Source organism: Python bivittatus, unplaced genomic scaffold (genome assembly GCF_059951505.1).
Source record: "Python bivittatus isolate LINGU-HERP-01145 unplaced genomic scaffold, Pbiv_v1 ctg000160_np1212, whole genome shotgun sequence".
NCBI lineage: Eukaryota > Metazoa > Chordata > Lepidosauria > Squamata > Pythonidae > Python > Python bivittatus.
The window spans coordinates 10847687-10870708 of NW_028277076.1; the positions used below are offsets into that span (position 1 = coordinate 10847687).

The 23022-nt window shown below is 48.4% G+C and overlaps 1 protein-coding gene across 2 annotated transcripts in view; it reads right to left on the minus strand.

The window, feature by feature from the left end:
• The window catches only part of COL5A1 (collagen type V alpha 1 chain), a 198733-nt gene that overhangs the window by 112132 nt on the left and 63579 nt on the right, over positions 1–23022 (minus strand). For both annotated transcript variants that reach the window (XM_088147231.1, XM_088147230.1), the window contains exons 5-7: positions 3933–4064; positions 1863–2021; positions 150–392 (exon numbers count right to left, since the gene is read on the minus strand). In XM_088147231.1, coding sequence (XP_088003357.1) covers positions 150–392; positions 1863–2021; positions 3933–4064 — 534 coding nt within the window. The remainder of the gene's footprint in view (positions 1–149; positions 393–1862; positions 2022–3932; positions 4065–23022) is intronic.

Here is a 23022-nt window from a genome sequence, read left to right on the forward strand (position 1 = left end):
TGCCCCCAGGATAAGCCCTTTAACCACTAGACCAGACTGACTTTATTCTCAAAATCATCAGCCTGGCTTTAAAATTGCTCCACATGTTTGTTTCATTAGCCTCCCATGTGACCCCAAATATATTCTCTAGAAGATGCAAAACAAATTACATCAGTTTCATTGTAGGTGATAACTGTGCTGGTGGGAACTTCTGCCTCAATGCCACCTTCTGGGAGCTTATCAAAATTGTCAAGGTCTTCATAGTTGAGATCTTCATAAGGGATTGGCGTGTAGTACTCATCTGTAATGGGTCCATAGTTGTATTCATCTATCAGCAGATCGTCCTCTTCCGTGGGGGTCTCCTCCGGGGTCTTCTCCACCTCCAGTGGGGGTGTGGGCGGAGGGGTGAGGCTCTGTTTGAAAGAGGAGACAAGAGGAGGCTGAGCTGTCACAAGCTCTGCCCAGGACAGCCTAGTGGCTCAGAGAGGTGGGACAGCCATCCATAGAGCATTCTGTGCGGCAGCCACAGAATTCACATGCACACAAACACACACAGGTCTGGGGCCTTCCTGTTCTCTTCAAAAGTCTGCACAGAGTGACTCGATGGAGTAGAGCATCCCAAAACATTCAGACTTTCAAGATTCTGTTACTCTAACCTTATAATAAAGGTAATATTAGCACACATGACTTTGGTTGCCTAGTCTGGTCTACCTTGAAGGGCTGACATAAATCTCGCAAGTCTCGGTGCACTTCCCCCCTCCCTCCTTTTATCTTTGTGGGAACCAGGGAGGGTCTTGTCTGAGATGCTTTCTCAGATTAAGGTTCTGCCTCGGGCTCAGATTTCTTTTATCCAGCTACTGTGTTGGTTGTGGCTCTTCCTCCTGTTCTTCAAGGTTACTCCTTCTGCCCATAACAGCAACGTTACAGATCCCTGGAGGAATATTAATGCTGGTAATGTTGGGCTGGCTTCCTTCCCAACTCAAGCCATCCTTCCTAGGAGATGGAAGGTCAGACTCAGAGGACAAGACTTCCCACCTGACAGGACATCTATCTATGTTCTGAGGCCACAGGGAACAACACAGGAGGAGAGCCATGTTAATCTACAGAAGGCAAAAATTAGGAGGAGCCTGGTAGCATCTTTTCCAATTAACAAATTTTATAAGCTTTTGGGAGCCCCTGCTCACTTCATCAGAACCACAACCAAATAGTGATTTCTTCTTTTCCAGGGCATCTATGTACCCAGGCCAAGGCCTGCTCATGGTACCTTGAGCCGCTTGGAGAAAACACTTTCAAACGAAATTATCTAAAAGCCCATCCTCCTTGGGTTTACAGGAGAAAAGTCCATGCGCACAAGGAAATATGGAGGATGGTGGAGATGATCCACCTGGCAACCCAACAGGGGCTGTTCCTGGGCAGGAGAGAAGTACTTCCCACAGGCTCCCTTGGTCCTCGGAAGGATGCCCTGGGCCCGCCTGCCCTGCCCTGCCCTGCCCTGCCCTGCCCTGCCCTGCCCTGCCCTGCCCTTCTCTCAAACCCTTCCAGGCAGGCAGAGTCAGGAAACAAGAGCCACTTGGACTTTTCAAAAGGTCTTCATTGCTAGTAGGAATCCTGAAACCTGCCAAACAATTTACAGCTCAACTTACACCTGGAGTAATTAAGTAATTAGTAAGTAATTAAGTAATTACTTGAGTCTCTTTCTCATGTTTCCTTCCTCTGGTGCACTCAGGAAGCTTTCCCTCCTTTTCTGCTTCCTCCTGTACTGGTCCTGCTCCCTCCTCCATGTTCCCAGGATCCGGGATTCCATCACACCTTCCCTCCCAAATGATCCGCACAGACAAACATCTCACTATGGCAGACAGTCCGGCCATCTCACAGTCCCTTACCTCAGTGGTTTCAGTCACTTCCCTGGCTACCTCATCAGTTTCCACAGGCTGGGCAGTGGTTGGGGCGGCTTTGCCTGTATCATCGAGGTCTTCATAATAGGGGTATTCATAATAGTAAGTTTCTCCTTCTCCTTCCAGGTTCCCATTCCCATCCGGGTACTGTGAAACAAGGAGAGGGGTTGAAATGGTGTCAGGCATCATTACATGACATCATGAAATGGTGGAATTCACTGCCACAAGACCTGAAGAAGGCCACCAACGTGGCTGCTGTTAAAGGGGGACTGGCTACATCCACAGGGGGCAGGTCTATTACGCATTATTGGTCTGAGCCCAGTGGCAGGAGAGAGGTGATCAACTCCTGCTTGCAAGCACCAAAGAGGCATCTCTATTTTCACCTAAGCATCCCCCAGAATGACAGGGCTGGGCACATTCCCCAGTATATGCTTACAGTCAAAACACAGCAGCATAACTATAATTTTCTTTGTAAACCATGCACAAAGTCATCTCACTTTCCTTGCAAACTGCTTGAGGGACAGATGGAGGGGTACGACTGCAAATATCTCATTAGGGCCCAGAATTCTGCTGTCTGATGCCCTATCATTTAGAAAATAGTGCTACAAAGAAAGGAGAAAGAGGTCACTGGGACCTTTTCTTCACATCTCCACAGTTGGTGCAAGGAAAGTCAGTATAACTGTATCCATGGTTGAAAAGTAAATGTAAGTAAATGACAAGGATTGACACGGTGGTGCCGTTTTGCTCTTCCGAAGTTTAGGAGGCTTGACAGTTCATTAGAGTTGGTTCCACCACTTGTTAATCACCTTCAGCAATGACCCCAAGTACTGATGCGCTGTGCTGGGTACAACAAAATCAACAAAAACGTAACTTTCATTTATAATAGCTAATAATGGAATCTCTGTGCCTCGTGCTTCTCTTCTGGGCTTCTTCCTCCCAGTCCACCTCCAAGGCCACATCTCCACATCGCAGCGCAGGGCTCTTTGGTTCTGAACACAGAGGATGACGGAAAAGGCTGTTCTCCCGCCTGCAACTCATTCCCCTTTCCTTCTGCTGCATGTGTAGATGCTGGTGAAGAGCGCTCAGCCAGTCAGTGGACTGCAGAGCTAGGAGGGCTCTCAGGCTGATTTTCTGGTTTCCAAGAGGAAGTTACACAATTTTCAGGGCAGAGGCTTACTCAAAAAACAGCAGCAATGATGATCACCATCACGACTGCTTCTTGTTACAAAGCCAGAAGCTTCTGCAATAGAGTGGGACACGCAGAATTACTGCTTGGAGGAAGCAACGTTGGGAGGATAAGATGCTGTACAAGAGAGCCATTCCCATCCTCATTTAAAGAAATAAAATCCCAATGAGCATTGTAGGTTACAGCTAAGATCACTGTGTAGGGTTTCAAAGGGGCTGGCAAACTTTTTTCAGACCTTCACCAACTTTTACATGGAAGTTCCAAGAGATGTTGCGTGAGGATGCTCACATTTTGCACATGGACGTTAACCAGCCCGTGACAGTCAAGAAAGTCATGATCAATAAAAGGACCGATGAAGTAGGCACGTTTCACTGCGCGATGTCCTTTCATCCATCCACGTATCTGGATTCTGATGTCTCACCATCTCCAAGTCTTCAATGTTTTCATAGAGGGGCATTTGTGTGTTTTGGAAGGGTATGGTTGGAGCAATATTTTGTGTGATTATTCTTTCTCAACTATTGTCGGACCGCACTTCTGATTCATATTGTTGGTATTATAGGTATTCTTTAATTATAAGAAAACCTTCCTTTATGGAACAGAATCCATGTATATCCAAACAGGGTTGTGTTAAACACCACAACAGAGAGTGATCATTTTCTGTCTTCCCAACACTCCACAGGATGTATTTCTGCATATTGAGATCTGGATCCTCTCTACAGACCTCTACTGTGTGCGGATGGTGGGGCGTACCTTTTGGCTCCAGCCTCCACCCCTAAGGTGGCCCGGGAAACTCTGCCCTCCCCAACCAAGACCTTCCCTGGGAAAGGCACCTCTGATGGCACACCGGGCTCCCACGTCTCTTTCGCACTTACGTATTCATCGGGGTTTGGATCTTGAGAATGAGGCACGTCTGGCACAGCCGTGTCGCAGTCTGGGCTGTAGTGTTCACAGTAATCGTAGGCCGCTTGATGGTCTGACACAATTAGCAGCTGCTGGATATCGCCCTGCAGGGAACAGACAAGCCACAGTCACCTCCCGCCAACTGAGGGGACACCAAATGAGGGCGCGGGGTGGGCAGTCCTCTTTACGATAATGCTCAGAGGTCCCCTCCTTTAAAAAATGAACCCACCCCACAATCTTTTCTGAATGCTTTAAATGGGGAGAGACCGGAATTCTCACACATTTGGCATTTCAGGAAATGTTGAGGGAGCGCTCACAAAATGCCTGCCATGCTGTGAGATCTCTGCTGTCTCTTCCAGTTCTTTGTGTCTATGAAAAACGGGAGCCCTGACTGGAAAATTGCATCTCCCTCCACCCCACACACAAACCTGTACACACACTGAACCCTTCTTTTTTTGATTCTCAAGTTGGTGTTGAGTCTGAGCAACCACACAAAGACTGCTGCCCCACCCTGGTGCATTTAGGGCAGGGGTTCCTAAACTTTCTGCCATCACATCTCCCTTTAGTGTAATCTTAATGTACATACCTCCCCTTAAAATTTTCAGAGGATAAAGTTCTTTTGAACTGCATGCCTAGGACATCGAATTTGACAACCGGACAACGTAAATGGATTCTCCGTGCCCTTACTATGGCCAAAGGACTGATATTGCAGCATTGGAAAGATAGGTGTTCGCTCAGTGGATTGAAGACCTGATTGCGCTCGCCACCTGTGAGCGAATTGCCTGTAGACTAGACTTTGTATGCACAAGGATAATGAAGCGTGGGGCTCATTTATACCAAACACAGTAGGTCAGCAAAAAGCATGATAGTTATTTTATTTATTTATCTATTTATTAAATTTTTCAACCGCCCATCTCCCCCCAATGGGGGAACTCTGGGCGATTCACAACAAACATTAAAAACATAAAATATATAAATACATAAAACCTTAATTAAAAACATTACTAAAAAGGAGAAGGAGAGTCCAAGAGGATGAAAAACCTGAGGCTGAAGGCAGAAGGCCTCTATGGGGCTAGCCATCCCCATGCTTGAGGTATTCCCACCCCACCCCAGGCCAGGTGGCAGAACCAGGTCTTCAAAGCCTTACGGAAGGCCAGGAGTGAGGGGGCCAATCGCACCTCCGGGGGCAGGATGTTCCAAAGAGCAGGTGCTACTGCAGAGAAGGCCCGCCTTCTGGACCCCACCAGTCGAAGTTCTTTCACCAAGGGGGTCCGAAGCATGCCCTCTCTATGTGATCGGGTGGGACGGGTTGAAGTCATAGGGGAGAGGCAGTCCCTTAGATAACCTGGTCCCATGCCATGTAGGGCTTTAAAGGTGATAACCAACACTTTGAATTGGACTCGGAAGCAAACTGGCACCCAATACAGCTCATGGAGCAGAGGTGTTACATGGGCTCTCCTTGGGGCTCCAAAAATAGCCTGCGCGGCTGCATTCTGGGCCAGCTGTAGCTTCCGGATACTCTTCAAGGGTAGCCCCATGTAGAGCGCATTGCAGTAGTCTATCTGGGAGATAACAAGGGCGTGAGTGACTGTTCGAAGGGCATCCCAATCCAGGAAAGGGCGTAACTGATGCACAACCCGAAGTTGTGCAAAGGCCCTCCTTGCCACGGCTGCCACCTGCTCTTCAAGCAGGAGCCGTGAGTCTAGGAGGACCCCCAGATTACGCGCTGGGTCTGTCTGGGGCAGTGCCACCCCATCCAGCACCAAGGATGACAAAATCCCGGATACAGAGGCACCATTAACCCACAGCCACTCCGTCTTACCAGGGTTCAGTCGAAGCCTGTTGTTCCCCATCCAGACCCTCACAGCCTCCAGGCACCGCGAGAGGGCGGTCACGGCATCACTTCCCTCACCAGGGATGGAGATGTATAGCTGCGTATCATCAGCATACTGATGATACCTCATCCCATGGTGACGGATGATCTCACCCAGTGGCTTCATATAGATGTAGAAAAGGAGCGGAGAGAGAACCGAGCCCTGTGGCACCCCACACAGGAGGGGCCGAGGATGGGACCTCTCGCTCCCTATCACCACCTATTGGGATCGGCCCCGAAGAAAGGAGGTGAACCAGCACAAAACTGTGCCGCCCGCCCCCATATCCCTGAGCCGTCCCAATAGGATACCGTGGTCGACGGTATCGAACGCCGCTGAGAGATCAAGGAGAGCAAGGATGGTCGCACTTCTATCATCCCGCTCCCGCCAGAGATCATCCATAAGTGCGACCAATGCCGTTTCCATTCCATACCCGGGCCTGAAACCTGACTGATAAGGGTCCAGATAATCCGTTTCCTCCAGGACCCTTTGGAGCTGCGAAGCCACCACTTTCTCAACCACCTTCCCCAAGAAGGGGAGGGGGGAGACTGGACGAAAATTGTCCAGTACGGTAGGATCCAGGGAGGGCTTCTTGAGGAGGGGGTGCACCAACACCTCCTTGAAGGCCGCTGGAAACACTCCCTCCTGCAAGGATGCCTTAACCATCGCCTGGATCCAACCACATGTCACCTCCCGAGCTGCTTTCACCAGCCAGGAGGGGCATGGGTCAAGATGGCAAGTGGTGGCCTTCACAGTCCCCAGGATCCTGTCCACTTCCTCAGGAGCAACAGGGTCAAATCGTTCCCAGATAACTGTGTAAGAAGAGTCCCTCGGTGTCTCCCCAGACCCTGCCCCACGCTCGGAGTCTAACTTGGAACGAATCCGAGCGACTTTGTCCTGCAGATGCTCTAAAAATTCCTCTGCACGGCCCTGCAAATGAACCCCCACATCCCCCTTACCAAGGAGGGACCTAGTGATCCTAAACAGGGCCGCCAGGCAGCATTCTGCGGACGCGATAAGGGCAGAGAAGTAGAGGCACTTCGCTGCTCTTATTGCCACAAGGTAGGCCTTGATAGCGGCTCTAACCTGTAATCGGTCGGATTCGGTCTTTGTTTTCCTCCAGCGGCGCTCTAGACGTCTCTTAACCCTCTTCAGCACCCTCAACTCCTCCATGAACCACGGGGAGTGTCGGGGCCGATGTGGCAAGAGAGGTCGCATAGGCGCAATCCTGTCCAAGGCCCCGGCCGCCTCCCTATTCCAGGCAGCAGCCAAGGCCTCCGCTGGACCATGCAGCAGATCCACAGGAACACCCCCAGCTCCCTCTGAAACCCTGACGGGTCCATCAAGCGCCGGGGGTGGACCAATCGCATGGGTCCTGCCTCCCTGTGGAGGGGGGTGGCATAGGAGAAACTCAGGGTCACCAGGACGTGATCTGACCATGACAACGGGGAAAGCTATAGATCTCCCCTCAGATCACTTTGCCATTGCTCCGACAAGAAGACCAAATCCGGCACGTGGCCACTGTCTCGGGTTGGATCCCGCACCATTTGCGACAGGGCCATGGCTGCCATGGTAGCTGTGAACTCCAGAGCCGCGTCTGAGGACCGCCCCAGGGACGGTAGGTTGAAGTCCCCCAGAACCATAACCCTGGGGAACTCCACCGCCAGCCCTGAGATGGCCTCCAGCAGCTCAGGCAGGGAGGCTGGTACAATAGCAGAACTCCCAACTGTTCCCGGGCACCCAACCTAATGAACAGTGTCTCACAGCCAGAAATTTGTAGAGCAATGCCCCTGAAGGCCACTAGAGATTCCCGGATCACAACAGCCACCCCTCCTCCCCTGCCCTGGCATCTCGGCTGGTGCCACACCGAGAACCCAGCTGGGCATATTTCCGAGAGGGGCACCCCCCCCTCGGGCCCCAGCCAGGTCTCAGTAATGCATGCCAGGTCTGCCCCCTCCTTGGTGATCAAGTCACATATGAGGAGGGCCTTGTTGTTAACCGACCTGCCATTAAGCAGCAGCAGCCGAAGGCCACTTATATAGTTGTATTAGATATATATATATATATATATATATATATATACTCATATAACATTTGCATTAGATAAATATATATAGAATTGTAACTGTTAACTGTTGTAACGACATACTATACTTTATATTTTTCATTTTTATTATTTTTTCTGATGTATTTTTTCCACTTATTTTTACGCACTTGTTACGCAATTGCTTTTTAATAATGTATGCATCTTTGTGTTTTGTTCCTTTTCATTTTTCTTTCTTTTTTGTTACTACTATAAAATAAAGGAAAAAAATAATTTGAGAAATGTACACACCTCCCCTAAAAATCCAATTGCCAAAATGAACACAAACGAGCAACGAAAACAATACAACGAAACTTTGGGAAAGGTGGACTTACTATAACAGTATAACTAAAAGGTTCTTCCTCCCCACGGGAGACACACCTCGCAGTTTGGGAACCCTGATGTAGATGTGGGGCATGTGCGAAGGCAGGAAAGGGGTTCATGCAGCTAGCAGGTGCAATGTGTTGTGTGGGCCCATGGGGGACCTTTGTCCATAGTCCAGCTGGCACGTAAAAGGGCAGGCTGCACACCAGAGAGGTGCCATGTCCATGCCTGATCAATGCGCCGCCACATTGGCCCTGAATGAAGCCCCTCCTTTCGCAGGGGTTAATTCCTCAGGGAGGGGGCAGAGGGAAGAGGCTCTCACCAGAAGTTGCCGGGAGCAACGAAAGGAGCAATGTGGGACATGTTAGCTAGTAATAGCAAGATTTATTATCTTTTAATATTATCATCACAGAACTCTGCAGTAGGAAGGGGCCGCTGGACCACCCCCCCAGCACAGGTGTCCAAACAGATGCCTCCCAGAGAGAGGCTGCCTCGGCTTCACACATCCAGGGAAGAGTCTGGAGGATGAGTCCCGGCAACTGGGCTTCTTTTCTTTGTGTTTGATACGTTACGCTGCTTGTCCAAGCAGCTTCTTCAGTCTACAAAGTTGGTAAGGGGGGACCCCATAAATGTCTTCCAGCGCCACCCCTAACCACCCTGTAAGACATTCATGGGGTCCCCCCTAACCAACTAGACTGAAGAAGCTGCTTGGACAAGCAGCGAAACGTATCAAACCCAAAGAAAAGAAGTCCATTGCTGTGACTCAACCTCCAGATAATTCCGCCTGGATGACTCAGAGCCTTCATATCCAGGGAAGAGGGCTTACCTCTCTGGGCCAGGGTCTGCTCTGCCCAACAGCCCTTTTCTGAACACGCATTCTGAGCTCTTGAAATTTCTCTTGCAGGATCTCCCTCCCTTCCTCCCGCTCTTTCCCAGGAAAGGGGCCAGTTCAGTAGCCACATTCATAGCGCTACACAAATGTGGCGCCTTCTCTCCAGCCACAAGCTGCAGGAGGCTTTCTCACCCAGAGAGGGATTCCTCGCTGGCTCTTCTCTTCCCATGCCCAGCTCATCTTTTCTTCCCCTGTTTTTCCTTCCTTCTTTCAAGGAGGCTGCATTCAGTTTGGCTCCAGCTGGGGCCTCGGCAGCCCCTCTACCCCTTGGCTGGCAACCAAAAATTCACTTTAGCTCCAGTTGGACATGAAGATGGCAAGCAGGCTTCTTCTTCTCCTCTGGCTTGACTGTGGCCAAAGGATGAGAGTGAGCAGGGGGGGAGATGTCCTGCCAAAGGAAGGTGGGATGCACCACCATGCTGTGGGGGCCAAAGACTGCCATGGAGATCGAGCCTGGAAGAGAAGCTTTCTGCTCTCTTAACTTTCACTGGAGGGTTGCAAAACACACCTGGATTCCTCACTGGGTGAAACATGGGCTTCCTCACTAGACAGCCATCTGACTTATGCATCTACAATGCAACGATATGTGGGAGACAGGGTGAAGAGACACAGCCAAGGGAACAGTCAGATAAGAGGCAACTTAGCCCACAACAGGAATGTTGACAGAGCAAGAAGCTCAGAAGGGACCCTCCCTAGTTTCTTGGGCTGTAAAGGGGACGGGGGGATGCACTTTTAGACTTGCAAGATTCTGTTAATGTAACCTTACAATAAAGTAGAATTAGCTCATCTGGCCGTGCTTCCTGTCTGGTGTACCTCGCAAGGCTGACAACTTTCTGTTGCGTCATCTATCAGAATCTGGATGAAGTTGCCCTCATCATTTGCTCGGTTCCTGTGGCATTCCAGCCATGTGTTGCTGTTTCTCTAGATTTACTTGCAACTCTGAACTAGTTCATACCTATTTGTCAAGAATCAGCTGACAGCCCCATGGCACTCCTTAGCTGATCTGCTTGAAAAGTCTGAGGGTGGATGTGATGGGAGAAGCCCATCCCGCCTCATCTCTTGTACTAGTTCTGAGGGGGCCCTTCATCCCTGGGATTCCTTCTTTCAGGGGCTGTCAAGCAAGGTCCGTACAGCAGCCTAAGTCCCTAGAGGCCTTCCAACACAGAACAAGATCCCATATTTCCTCAAAGAGGTCTCTAGGACATTCATCGGGGCCCCTTGTTCTCAGTCTCAGCTCCAGCAATACTTACATGCAATACTTCTACGTCATACCCTCAATACTGGGGAATACATATTTTTTTTAAAAAAGGTTATGCTTGAGGAAATTGCACACCATATAAAAAAGCACATATTTGCATTAAAAACAGTATATAGGAAGAGAAGTTGCACACAAAGGTGCATTTATTAGAGAAAGGTCTGGATTTCCATGGCAAAGCTGACGAGTTTAGTCAGGGAAAAAAACAATACTTTTTTAAAAGACTGGAAGCCTTATACGGGCTTTTTATTGAAAGAAGAAAAGACTGAATTAATGATTTATGGATTTGGGAATTTAAAAGGTTTAAAGAGGATGCTGGCTCTTTGCCCACCTTGAACCGTTGATATAACATATATCAAAAGAAAGAGTTTCCAACCTTCCTTTCTTTTCTTAAAAAAGTAACTTCTGCAGGAAGGGATCAAACATTTATACATTGTGCTGCTAAATTTCATGCAGAATTTGTAGAAATTTAATCCACATTTAATGGGAAGGGAAACAATTCTGGTCAGATAACTATATTTTGAAGTTCTTGGTAAGAATATGAGAGTCTCTCCACTTCATGGACCAGACTGAAGCTCCTTACTTAAACCAACATCCTCTTTCTGACCTACACCAACTCCAACCATTGCAAAGTTTACAGGAGCAACACAGAAGCAACAGTCTGACCTGGTTGTTACCTACAGATTGTCCATACCAAACATGCAACACGCTTATGGATCTCTAAAAAGTAAAGTCTCCCTTGAGTCAAGTTAGACTTTTGGCAAATCCATGCACACAACTATGTGGTTTTCTGGCAACAATCTACCCTTGCCTTCTTCCAGAATTTGTTATTGACCTCCTTGCCTATCTTAAAGCTGTGGGATTTTCTGGCAGTCTCCCATCCAAGTGTTAGCGGGTTGAGTCCTGCTTTGCTTTTTTCAAGATAGCCAAGATGCGCTTCTACACCGGCATAAGTCTGAATCAGACTTGGCATCAGAGAACCCTAGGGTTGGAAGGACCTTGGTGGTCTTGTCTTCCAAGACCTTCATTGTCCCCTTGCTCAGAGGAATCCTCAGGCCATCCCAGACAAATGGATGTCCAACCTTGGCTTGAGAACTTCCGGTGATAAAGCACTGATGATTCTAGGAGGCAGGCTGTTCCACCGCTGAAGAGCTCTCGTAGTTAGGGCATTCCTTATTTTAAGTTTGCATCTCTCTCTCTGTAAAGCTTCCACCCAATGGTTCTTCCCTTCCCCTTGGGTGCTATGGAGAACAAATCCACATCATCTTCCCTGGGTCAGCCCTTCCAGGATTGGAAGACCCTGAAAACATACCCAGTTCCTTAGGCTCCAAGCCCCTCACCAGCTTTGTCACTCTTCTTTGCACTCTCTTTCCAGTTTCTCCTAACACCGATGCCCTGCAACTGCTTTATTCTTTGCTTTGTGCTCCACGTGATGAGAGGACACATGGGTGTGTGTGTGTGAAGCCTTCTGTTTTCCCACCATTCCCAACTTAGCCTCAACTCTTGGACCCAGTCTCATGAAAATAATCTTGCACCTCAAGCCAGAGCCTGCAAACCAGAAAAAAATTGTCAAGTGACCAACTCTTTTCTTCAACATCCAGATTTTGTCACTGGTTGCTGCTCCTCCCTGTTCCCATTACAGCCTCCTCTTGCTGTGAATTCATTCTTTTCCCACCAAAGATTATTTCATCAATCAGCAGCTGCTTCTTCCCTTTTCCCTTCTTTTACAGAGCCTGAACTGATGCCAGCCACAGAGCCATCAGCAAAGTAGGCACAGAACTCCAACATGGGGCTCTTGGGGGTCCTAAACTGAACCCAACCAAGCAGAGGCGCAAGTCCACCAGGTAAAGCTCCGAGGTCCAGTCAGGACCTGCATGAGCTCTGTTGCAATAAGCTTGTCCATTGCTGTAACACATTATCACAATCCTTTTACTGACTCCAGAACGATTCTTAGAATCAGTTTCCTTCTCTGTTACTGTGGTTAAACTGCAGGCACCAAAGTACACAGGAGAGTTAATCCCAGAGGTTTGCAGGTTGTGTCAGAACTGCCAAAATGGGAGGGACAGGTTGTCTGTGAAAAATTACTACAGGGTTTCTTTATGAAACCAAAATACCCAAAACCCTTCCCTCTGCTTTGGTTTTGCCTCTTTCCAATCAACTTTAAGGGGTTTCTCAAGTCAGCGTGCGAGTGGGAATGAGTTCTACCTTCTGCTTGCATTATCCAACCATTTCTACAGAAGCAGCAGCATAACCCACCTTCAGAGGAATCTGCCCATCACCCCTCTCCATGAGTCACTGACTTAGGCTTTCTCTTCCCATTAGAAAGCATGCCCTGAGATGTGATTGGGATAAATCCCCAAAGGAATCTAAGACAGGATAAAGGTAGAGGCCAAAATTCTCCAAAGAGAAATTTGGGGTTGGATGCACGCGAAGTGGGGTATGGGAGAGACAACGGAAGAGTGAATTTAGTTTTCCTTAGCATCAAGAACTCCATCATTACATTTCTACTGTCTCATAATTGGGGTATATAGATCAAATAACAAAGAAGTAAATAATTTAGATATTCCCTGCTGGTCAGAATCAAGTCAAGGTCATAGAGAGACATGCCTGCTAGAGTTTGTCTCCCAATAGCAGGGTGATATGTTCCACCAACTCCATTAGGCACAACCTACCTGCAGAAATCCAGATGACCAATAGTTTTTAACAGTTCTCGGATTCTGTAATCCCCATAGTACAGACGAAGGGTGGCCAAATGTTCTACTGTCCAAGTTGTAGACTTCATTTTCAGTCCTACGTTGCTACCCGGTGCATTGCTCAAGGCAGTCAAGCCAAGCTACATAGTTTTCTCTATCCACCCTTTTCCCTTTCCACAACGGGGAGCTGGTGCAAATGTTTATTCAACCATATTAATGCCACCTCTTTCATAGCTGTATAATAAACAGCTGGAACTCAAATAGAAAACCCACAGCATGAAACTCTCTAGATGTGTTGGGCTTCAATCCTCAATGGCTCACTAGGGAAAGAGGATTAGGGCTCACCTGACAATTTAAATGTGAAAAAATATGTCCTTCAGATATGCATCAGCCATGTCAACCATCCAGGCGGGTTCTCATCCAGCCACAGGCAGCCACACCATTGGAACTGGCAGCACACAATGAACCAAGGCAGGTGCTCCCATGTGGGCAAACACAAAGGACTCATCCTCACATCCCACTTACCACCACAAAGTAACCATTTTTAAGGGACACGTCCTCATGTTATTGGCTCCGTCTGCAGCAGAACGCCTGAGTCCCCTATCCAGTGGTTCTGCTGTTAAACTGGGGGGCTCTCTCTGCAGATGCAGGCCTCCCCATGCACACAGTCTACAACGCCTCTCTGGATAGGGTGGTGATGGCACAGGGAGGGGCAAAGATCCACCCATCTCTGATTGGCTGCTTAAGCTGTAGACTTGCCCACTCCCTGCCCAGTCACTGGGAAATGCCCTCCGGGGGCCTTTTTGGCTTGGGCCACAGGAGAAACCAGGTGCCTGGCAGTGCTTGCTTTCACCCAGCAATGCCGATCTCTGGGAAGACGGCTGCTTTCTGAGCAAACACCTGCCTTCCAGGAGGTAATTACCCCTGTGCCAATGTAACAGTATGTGGGAATGACCTTGGGAGACAGGGCAAAGCGACGCAACGAAGGGAACGCTCAGATAAAAGGCAGCTGAGCCTGCTGGGGTCCAGGGCCAAGAGGCTGGAAGAGACCCTCCCTAGTTTCTCAGGGTGTAAAGGAAATGGGGCGGGGGGGGGGGGGAATTGTACTTTCAGACTTGCAAGATTTGGTCAATGCATCTCTACAATAAAGTAGAATTAGCTCATGATCTGGTTGTCTTTCCTGTCTCTTCTACCTCGTAAGGCTGACAGTCAAAAACAAATGAACAGAAGCTCTAGCTGCTGGTTGGTGGGGTTTAGGGGGGCTCTGGTTGACTTGGGCAGATCTGCTGATCTGCCTCTGAGCTCTGTCCAACGGACAGTTCTTGCAGTTGTTGTTACAGACAATATCCTAGAATATAGAATAATAATAATAATAATAATAATTATTATTATTATTATTATTATTATTATTCTCCTGGAAGAATGATATTTTAAAAAAGTGTTTTGGGGTCCTGCAAGCTCTCCTGCAGAATAGACCTGTCAGGCTGGAGTTTTAGCTGTTTGTTTTTTGGCCTTAAAAAGAGAAAGCAAGCAGCTGAGCAGTCAGTGGGGCAGGAGACATGTGGGAGAAAGCAGGAAGGAGACCCTGGGGACCCTCAGCCTGTCCTGCTGCACCTTCTGGAGGGTGATTGGCAGTTGTTTCTCCTGCTGGGAGGTGACCCCAGCTGGACGCCAAAACCAACCAACCCTGCCCTGAAACTGCCCTGCATTTGATCTGTAAGGACCACGTCACTCTCTGACCTCCTGGCTAAGACAAGGGGAGAGTGTGAATTGTATTGTATTTTTCTGCTGATGGAACAACAGGAGGAATACACCTTATCAGGAACATGGAATAACACCCGAACTCCCTGCCCACCCTGATCTCACACGAGCCCAGAAGAGCGCTAGAATGTCAGTGGTCCCTCCCCCTCCCCCGAGAGGGCCGGGGGCTGCCGGCTGCCTTGAGAGCCCCCGGCCAGCACTGCTTGCAACAGCTGCAATGGAAAGACCTGGGTTTCTTTCAGCTGCTCCGCATTAGGGCTGTCTCTGTCCCTTGGATGAAGACGTCAGCCACAAGGCAGAATAACCAGGGCTACAGCCAACAAGTAAATGCAGCCCCTAGGTCTGTCACTAACCCGGCTGGCACACGGCTGAACCCAGCTACGTGGCATGAAGTCAGCACTGAACACAGACCCCTTTCCGGGCAGCGTCTGAAAGGGGCTCACACATCTGAAGAGGTTCAACAGGCTTATGCAGAGTTGGCCGTCCAGCTGCTGGGGGCCGGGGTGGGCCGTTCCTGGGCTTCCTGCCGAAGAACCCTCGCAACGCAGATCGGAAACGTCTGCCAGACAGGGGTGCCTCCAGGCTGTGGTCAAAGTGTCAAGATGACAGCTGCAACGGTGCAGTAAAAATCCGGCTGCTGGCCTGTGTTGCACATTAAAAAACAGGCAGAGCTTCGGTCGCACTGGCCACCATGCTGACTTTTTTGACCACCACTGCAGACACCTCTGGCTACAGACCAGTCTTTCCAACTGGGTGCTTGTTGGATGATCTTCAAGGACCCCACTTTCACTGCATTCCAGTCCTTATTTTCTTTCCCAACCAGCAACTTTAATGTGAGGTAGCTGCCTATGAAAAGGTAGCTGTTATTCTTAGTAGAAACTGCTCACAGAACATAGAAAGCCACTTATTTTTGGATCTGCTAGGACAGGAAGCTAGCACGTCTGGAGGCCAAGTGGTCCCCAGGAACAACATAAAATAACGGAGAGATTCTTTGGGTAGAAAAGGGAGAAAGACGTGCCTGGTCCAGCATGAAATTGTCTGGCACAGTCCACTATCCAGTCATGACTTGGACCATGGTCAGCCTGAGGGTGAGAGTAAAGGTGTCCTTGAGCTAAGCTCAACTTTATGAAGATATCCATGTAATTATCTTGGCAACAGTACAAAAGTGTCTTGCCATTATCTTCTTCCATTTTTTTTCTTTATTGTATACCATCCACAGTCACCTTGTGTGAGATGGGTGGCCATATACATTTGATAGATAGATGATAGATAGATAGATAGATAGATAGATAGATAGATAGATAGATAGATAGATAGATAGATAGATAGATAGATAGATAGATAGATTTTTTCACTTCTCATTCCAGGCTTCAGCCCTGGACTTTCCATGCAAGTATTCAGCAGGTTTGACCCTATTTGGCTTTTTGGATCAGCCAATGTCAGCTAGCTTGTTGTGGGATTTAGGTGCTTGGCTCCTCACATCTCACAAGTCTAGATCACAAGGCAGCCTTCCCCAACCTTGGCATCTTCCAGATAATAGATTTGCAGAATTCCACCATCAGCAGAATAGACAGCCATCTCTTGTATACAGTCTACATCTGGATTTTCATCAAAGATCAAGAGATTTATTTAGATGACTGGAAAGTCAATCTAGCTTTAGATACCCACTAACCTGACCCCTCTCCTACCCAAAGATTAGGAAATAGCAAAAAATACTTAATGCTACTGATTCGGTAAGTCCTTTCCAAGCACCAGATGCTCCAAGTTCAAGCAACCTGAGTGGTCATCATTCACATCTCCTTTGGATGCTTTTTCCCCAGTCTTCTTCAGCAAGTAACATGTTTGGAAGGTCATATCCAGAGCTCACAAAAGCAATCCAGCACCCTTCAAGAAGTGATACCAGGCTAGGCCAGAGGGCTTATATTGTCAAGACCTCCCAAGACAGGAAAGGGATTTGGAAGCTGTGCCAAATCTGTTAATGTTAATTGTTTGAGCAAAAACATGGAGATCAACATCTCCGAGGCCTTGTTCTCTTGATCAGGCATATCACACTCCCAACATCTCTATCTAAACCTGGGCAATCTGGGGGCTCCATGTTATCTATAAACCTTCCTCTCCAGCTTCTATCTGCATCTGCCCAAGCACTCTATGAAGTAGCAGCTCACAAAGGGGCTTCCAGCCACAGACCAGAGCCTGCTCCTATGACACTGACATGTCATTCTCCTCTTGCCTTCAGGCTCTTCCTCATGACCACATTAAGAGATTCCTTGAGTCAGCAGAGAAGTATGCACTGACTTGGCCAGGAAGTGGTGTGCTGCTTATGGTTTGAATGCAGAACAAGTGATGAAGTCACTGGAACAGCTAAAAACAGCATAAAGTTGCCTCAGCTATGGTCTGGGAATGGGACAGGCAATGGCTGAGGACGTGTCCTCTAGAAACAGTTAGCAGGACATCTTTGTGCTGAGGACAGCAGTTGGGAGGATGAGTTCTTAATGCCTGTTTGGTCAAAGGAAGGAACAAAGGAAAGAAGAAAAGCCACCTTATGGGTACTTTGACCAGCCTGGTTTCAGCTAGGCATCCTACAGACACTTTGGACCACAACTCCCAGCCAAGCCAATCATGGCCCTTTAAACTGTACATAATAGAGTCAATCCACAGATCCTGAGATATTCCTCAAATGTAGAGGAACAAAGCCTCCCCCTCTGCTTACGCGGTTTATACTTAAGCAAATTAATTTCCCAGACATCCTTTGGGTGCTTAACAAGTAACTACAGTTTTTGAACGGAATCCAGGAGAGGAAAATCTAAGAAATGTGGTTCCCATGAAGTCCAAAACAAACTGAGCTGGCCCGCATCTCCTAGACGAGTGTGCAGGGCTGAGCAAAGTCCACCACAGTTCTTGGCGCACAGATAAACTGTTGCACTTCTAAAAATGGGTTTCAGAGAAAATACATTCATATACATTAAAATACAAAAATGCACATATTTAAATTCAACTTTTTTGCACATCTTTTTTGAAATGCAGATTAATTTGGAAACCCAATGGAGCAGACCTATGTATGAGCGCTGGCAAAGGTGGCGCTACCTGGTTTGCCAGCTCTGGTGGGTGATGTTTAGACTGAGAGATCCTGCCATGGACCCAGATGGACTCCTTCTGCCACAGTCTCCTCCCACTGAGCTCAGCAACTTGTGACTTCTCAGACAAGTCCAGGCCCTTCTCTTGGGAGGTCTACAAATGCTTCCAGGAAGCTGTTCAAACAGCCTGCAAACCTACTTTTTCCTGGTGGTCTCCATTTAAGTGCTAGCAGATGGGACCCTGGTTTGCTTTTTTCAAGATCAGCTGAAATGGGCTTCTTCACTGGCATAAATCTGAATCAGGCTTGGCACCCACACCAAGCATCCTCCTGCTGATCTCCTGAGACTGCTGCAATTTCTGTTTTGTGGCTCCCCATTGGGAGCAGGCGAGGAGGGAGCAAACCTTCTTGGACCCAGTGCCTAGGCCCAGCCCGGCCACCTCTGAGCCCAGACGGAACCATCCCCAGCCTGCTATGCTTGCCATAATTCCAAGAGAAAGGGAAACATTACAGAGCTCCACAGGTGTCCTGTGGACATCTGAACCAAAGGCTTGGTGTCCAGACCGAAATCTCCTGCAGGGAGTTGGCCTGCTGTTTTGGAGAATAAAAGGGATTTGATTTTGCCCACAACCTTCAAAGTCTACCCCTTTGCTTTTTCTCTGGCAACTAACTCAGGTTGAGGATCTACAGCTCTTGGCCTAAGCACCATGGGCTGGATTCCTCCCAGTTAAGTTAAACACTTGGTAGTGACTTTCACACCATATACTTAGTTTAGTTTTAAGGTTCACCTCAGTTGAAAAGAAGGGTTTGGCATGTTATCAAAAGTCAGTTCTTAGTTAGATCAGTGTCTTGCATGTAATGATTTAAGTGTTCTTGCTTCTTCTTTCCTTTGATAACATGGAATTTGGAGTACAGCACCAGCTGTGACAGTGTCTTAACAGACGATGGCAGCATCTTAAAGATGAACTTAAATAAATATCAACCACCTCGGATATGCGGATGATACCGCCTTGTTGGCTGGGAGCAGGGAAGATTCAGGAATCTCTTACTGAAGATGAAAGAAGGAAGTGCAAAAGCAGGTTGATATTAGGCAAATCCCAGGGATTATGTCAACAGGAGTTGCCAACCCCCAGTGTATGTGAGTGGAGAAGAAGCTGAAGCAGCAATCAAGGTTATCTTCCCAGGCACAAAAATGGACAGGGACGGTGACTGTCGCCGTGAAAGAAAGAAGCATCTGCTACTGGGGAGAAAGGCTGTGGCAAATCAAGATGAAACACTGAAGTGCAGGGATATCACACTGCCACCAAAGTGCCCGTTGTCAAGGCCATGGTTTTCCCAGCTGTAGCACTTGGCTGTGAAAGCCGGACCATCAGAAAGGCTGAACAAAAGAAATTCTGATGCCAGACTGCTCACTGGAAGTGCTAATACCCAAGCTAATGTTTGGGATACACCATGTGAAGAGAAGAGCCATTCGAGAAGGCTTGATGCTTGGAAAAACTGAAGGCAACTGAAAAAGAGGCTGACAGAAGGCAAAGTGGGTAGGTCCTATCAGTAGGACAGTATAAGCAGGCACTTATGAGAACTTCAATTATGAACAGACATTCCTGGTGAACTTATATTCATTGCATCATGCGGACTCACACATGACTGAACAACTGAACAACGACAAATACTACTTTCAGGGGGAATCTCTTAACAACTTTAAGAATGGTGAAAGCTTGCTGGGTACATCCAGTCCTCCTGCCCTGGACTATTGCTTGAGGACATCTCCTTCAACTCCTCCTGCTTCAGTTTCCATCCTGCAAATTCTAAATTAACCAGCAACACAAGAATTTCAGAAAACAGTGACCATGAGCAAGGCCTCTTGGTCTAAGAATGGGAGCAATTGATGCACAAGATGAATCTGTACAAGCCCCCACAGCCACAGCTGCCACCTGTTTCTCAGACAGGAAGGGCAAATTCAGGAGGACCTCCAGATTGCGCACCAGCTCTGCCTGGGGAAGTGCTACCTCATCAAGAGCCAAAGACGACACCTCTTCAGATCCAGGGAGCCAAAACCCAAAAGATGCTCCGTCTTGCCAAGGTTGAGTCAGAGTCAATTCCTCCCCATCCAGACCCTCAAGCTTCCAGGTATCAAGTCAGCACCTGAATGATATTGCCTGCCCAGCCAGGGGTGGAAATGTATAATTGGGTATCATCAACATACTGATGATATTGTACCCCTTGCCACTGAATGACCTCACTCAATGGTTTCACATAAATGTTACAGAAGAGCAGTGAGAGACTTGAACCCAGAGGCCCCTAAGGTTGGACCACTCTATTAACATTAACTGGAATCAGCCACAGAAAAAGTTTTCCTTTTTCTGCAAAACTGTGCCCCCTACTCCAAACCCCCGGAGTTGGTCCTGAAGGATACCATGAGATCCAGGAGGGTCACAACGATCGCACCACCCACATCCTGAGCCCTCCAGGGGTCATTCACAAGGGCAGTGAATGCTGTCTTGAACTGTAACCTGGCCTGAACCTGACTGAAAAGGGTCCAGATAATCCGCTTCATCCAGGGCCCTCTGAAGCTGTGCACCTCCCTCCCTCCCTACACTTTCTCTAGAAAGGGAAGATTGGAGACCAAACAAAGGTTGTCCAACACAGTCAGGTCCAAAGATTGTGCCTGAGATCTGAGCAAATCTGAGCGACTTTATCTGACAAATGCAAAGAACTTCCTCACAGTGACCCTGAAAGGGACCTGGCTGCCCAAAACCAGGCTGCCAGCTGGCTGGCTGTAGATACAAAAAGGGCAGAGAAGCAAGCTTGCTTTGCTACTCTAAGTGCAGCAAGGTAAATCCCAATAAAAGCTGTCACCTGTACTTGGCCAGATTCGCTCTTTGTCTTACTGGAGCAGCGTTTAGGTGTCTCTTCTCTTGTTTCTCCTCATGGAGCTCCTCCATCAACCAGGGGGCTGCACAGGATCCACTAACACAAAGAGTCTGAACAGACGCTATCCAATCAAAGGCTCTCGTCACATGCTCATTCTAAGCCATGAGTAAAGCCTTGGGCAAACCGTGCACCCCACGTTCCCTCTGAAACCCCACTGGATCCATCTGGATTGAATAGGCTCCACCTCCCTGCAGGGGGGTGGCCCCAGAGAACTCCAGGGCCAAGAGAACATGATCTGTCCATGGTAATGGACTGATGGTAACATTCCCCAACCCCAGATCACAACGCCACTGCTCCAAAACAAAAACCAGATCCAATGTGTGACCTCCACTGTGAGTTGGGCTCCCAATAAGTTGGGTCAGGTCCATGGTGGCCATGAATTCCCAATCCACCTCAAAGAAGGCAGACTGAAGTTCCCCAGACAATAATTCTAGGGAATTCCACTGCCCACTCAGCCATGAAGTCAAACAGCTCAGGCGGGACACCACCCTGCTGCAGGGAAGACGGTGGACAAGCAGCAGCCCCAGCCGGTTCTTATGGCCCAACTTCACAAACAGCGTCTCACTTCCAGCTATGTCCAGGGTAGTGCCCCTAAAGGCCACCAAAGATTCCTGGTTAACAACAGCCACACCCCCACCCGTCCTGGAGTTGTGACTGGTGCTGTACCCCGAACCCAGAAAGGAACACCTCTGAGAGAACAACCCCTTCCCATGACCAACCAGATTTTGATGACGCATGCCAGGTTGGATCTCTTATCCATGATCAAATCATGGATGAGGTGAACTTCATTACATACCACTATCTTGCCACTGCTGGAAGTAGGTGCTGATCCACCTGGAATTTGATCTGATCTACATAGCTGAGTCCCTGCCCTGCCCCACGGTGGGGTGGAGGGGAATAGAGATACTAGAGATACCTGCGTCCTTCGCCTGGAGGGAAGGTACAAAATTGGGATCTTGTGCCCAATTAAGAGCCCAGGGCTGTGCTGGAATCCTCCAGAAAGCGTTTCAGCTGTTTAAGAAGAAGAAACCGAGCATGCCTTCAAGACCGGCATTTGAGAGGTTAATACAGCCCCCACGCCCCACCCCAGACTGAGCCAAGCAAGGGACATGAGAAATTAAAAGGCTGGGAAAACAAAATCCAAAATGTGCAGACAATCCTAACATTTTCCAGCCTGCAAAAGTGCTTTGGTTTCAGTTTGGAAGAGAGTTTCTTTTTTTCTCCAAATTGTCCTCCTCCTGCTGTGCCTCCCTCTCCAGGCTGCTCCCTATTCCCCCCCCCCCTTTTTCTCCCTCTGCTCATTTCTATGGTGTAAAACCTGCTGAGTTTCCAGCCTCCCTCTCAAGAAGACAAAGAAAGAGTAAGAGGAAAAAACCCTTCTGTAAAAAATGGCCTGGCTGGCAAACCCAAAACTCACACAGGAAAGGGGGAGAGAATCCTCAAAGTCTTGGGGGGAAATGTGGAAATGAAATAAATTATGTGTCCTTTGGCTACTATCCCAGGTTGGAGAGCTGGAAAGAAGAGCAGAAACGCTTTCCTGGAAGAGCATTTCAGCCACAGGTAAACTACTTTGAACCCCATTTTCAATCCATGTTGAGCTTTGAAACGTGGCTGCCCCCGGCGATCTCCGTCTTGGGCTAAATTCTACCAGGTGAGCTCCCAGGTGGATCACAAACCCCTGTTCAGCCCTTCTCCAGTGGCATCAAGGGAAGAAACATGAGAGGAAGCAGAACTTGCCCCTTTGGCTGGCAAAGACAGTCCACCAGTGACCCTTTATTTAAGCTCTCTGCAGAGCAATATCACATGCAGACTTGGTTCATGAGACCCCCGTGAATCATCTCGCTTAAAACAGGATTGAGTCATTTGTCGTTCAACTTATTTACAGCCTTGACCTTAACTTTGGCCTGGGCTGCAAGCAATAATAAGGTTGCCAGGCTAAGGGATTAGCATGTCCTGTGACACTGTATGACAGTGGCAAGTAAAGGAACAACACGGAGCAAACTTGGGGCTTCTTTGTCAGGCGGGGAGGAGTAGCAAAATGCCAGATGCCTGAGTGCTAATAAATTCCAGGTGGGATCTGCTTGGCACACAACGTACTGTATCCCCCCTCCTCCCTGGTTCCTCCTGCCCACTTTCCAAGTGAAGGGCTCCAGAACAGCAGGAAGATCTTGCTCCC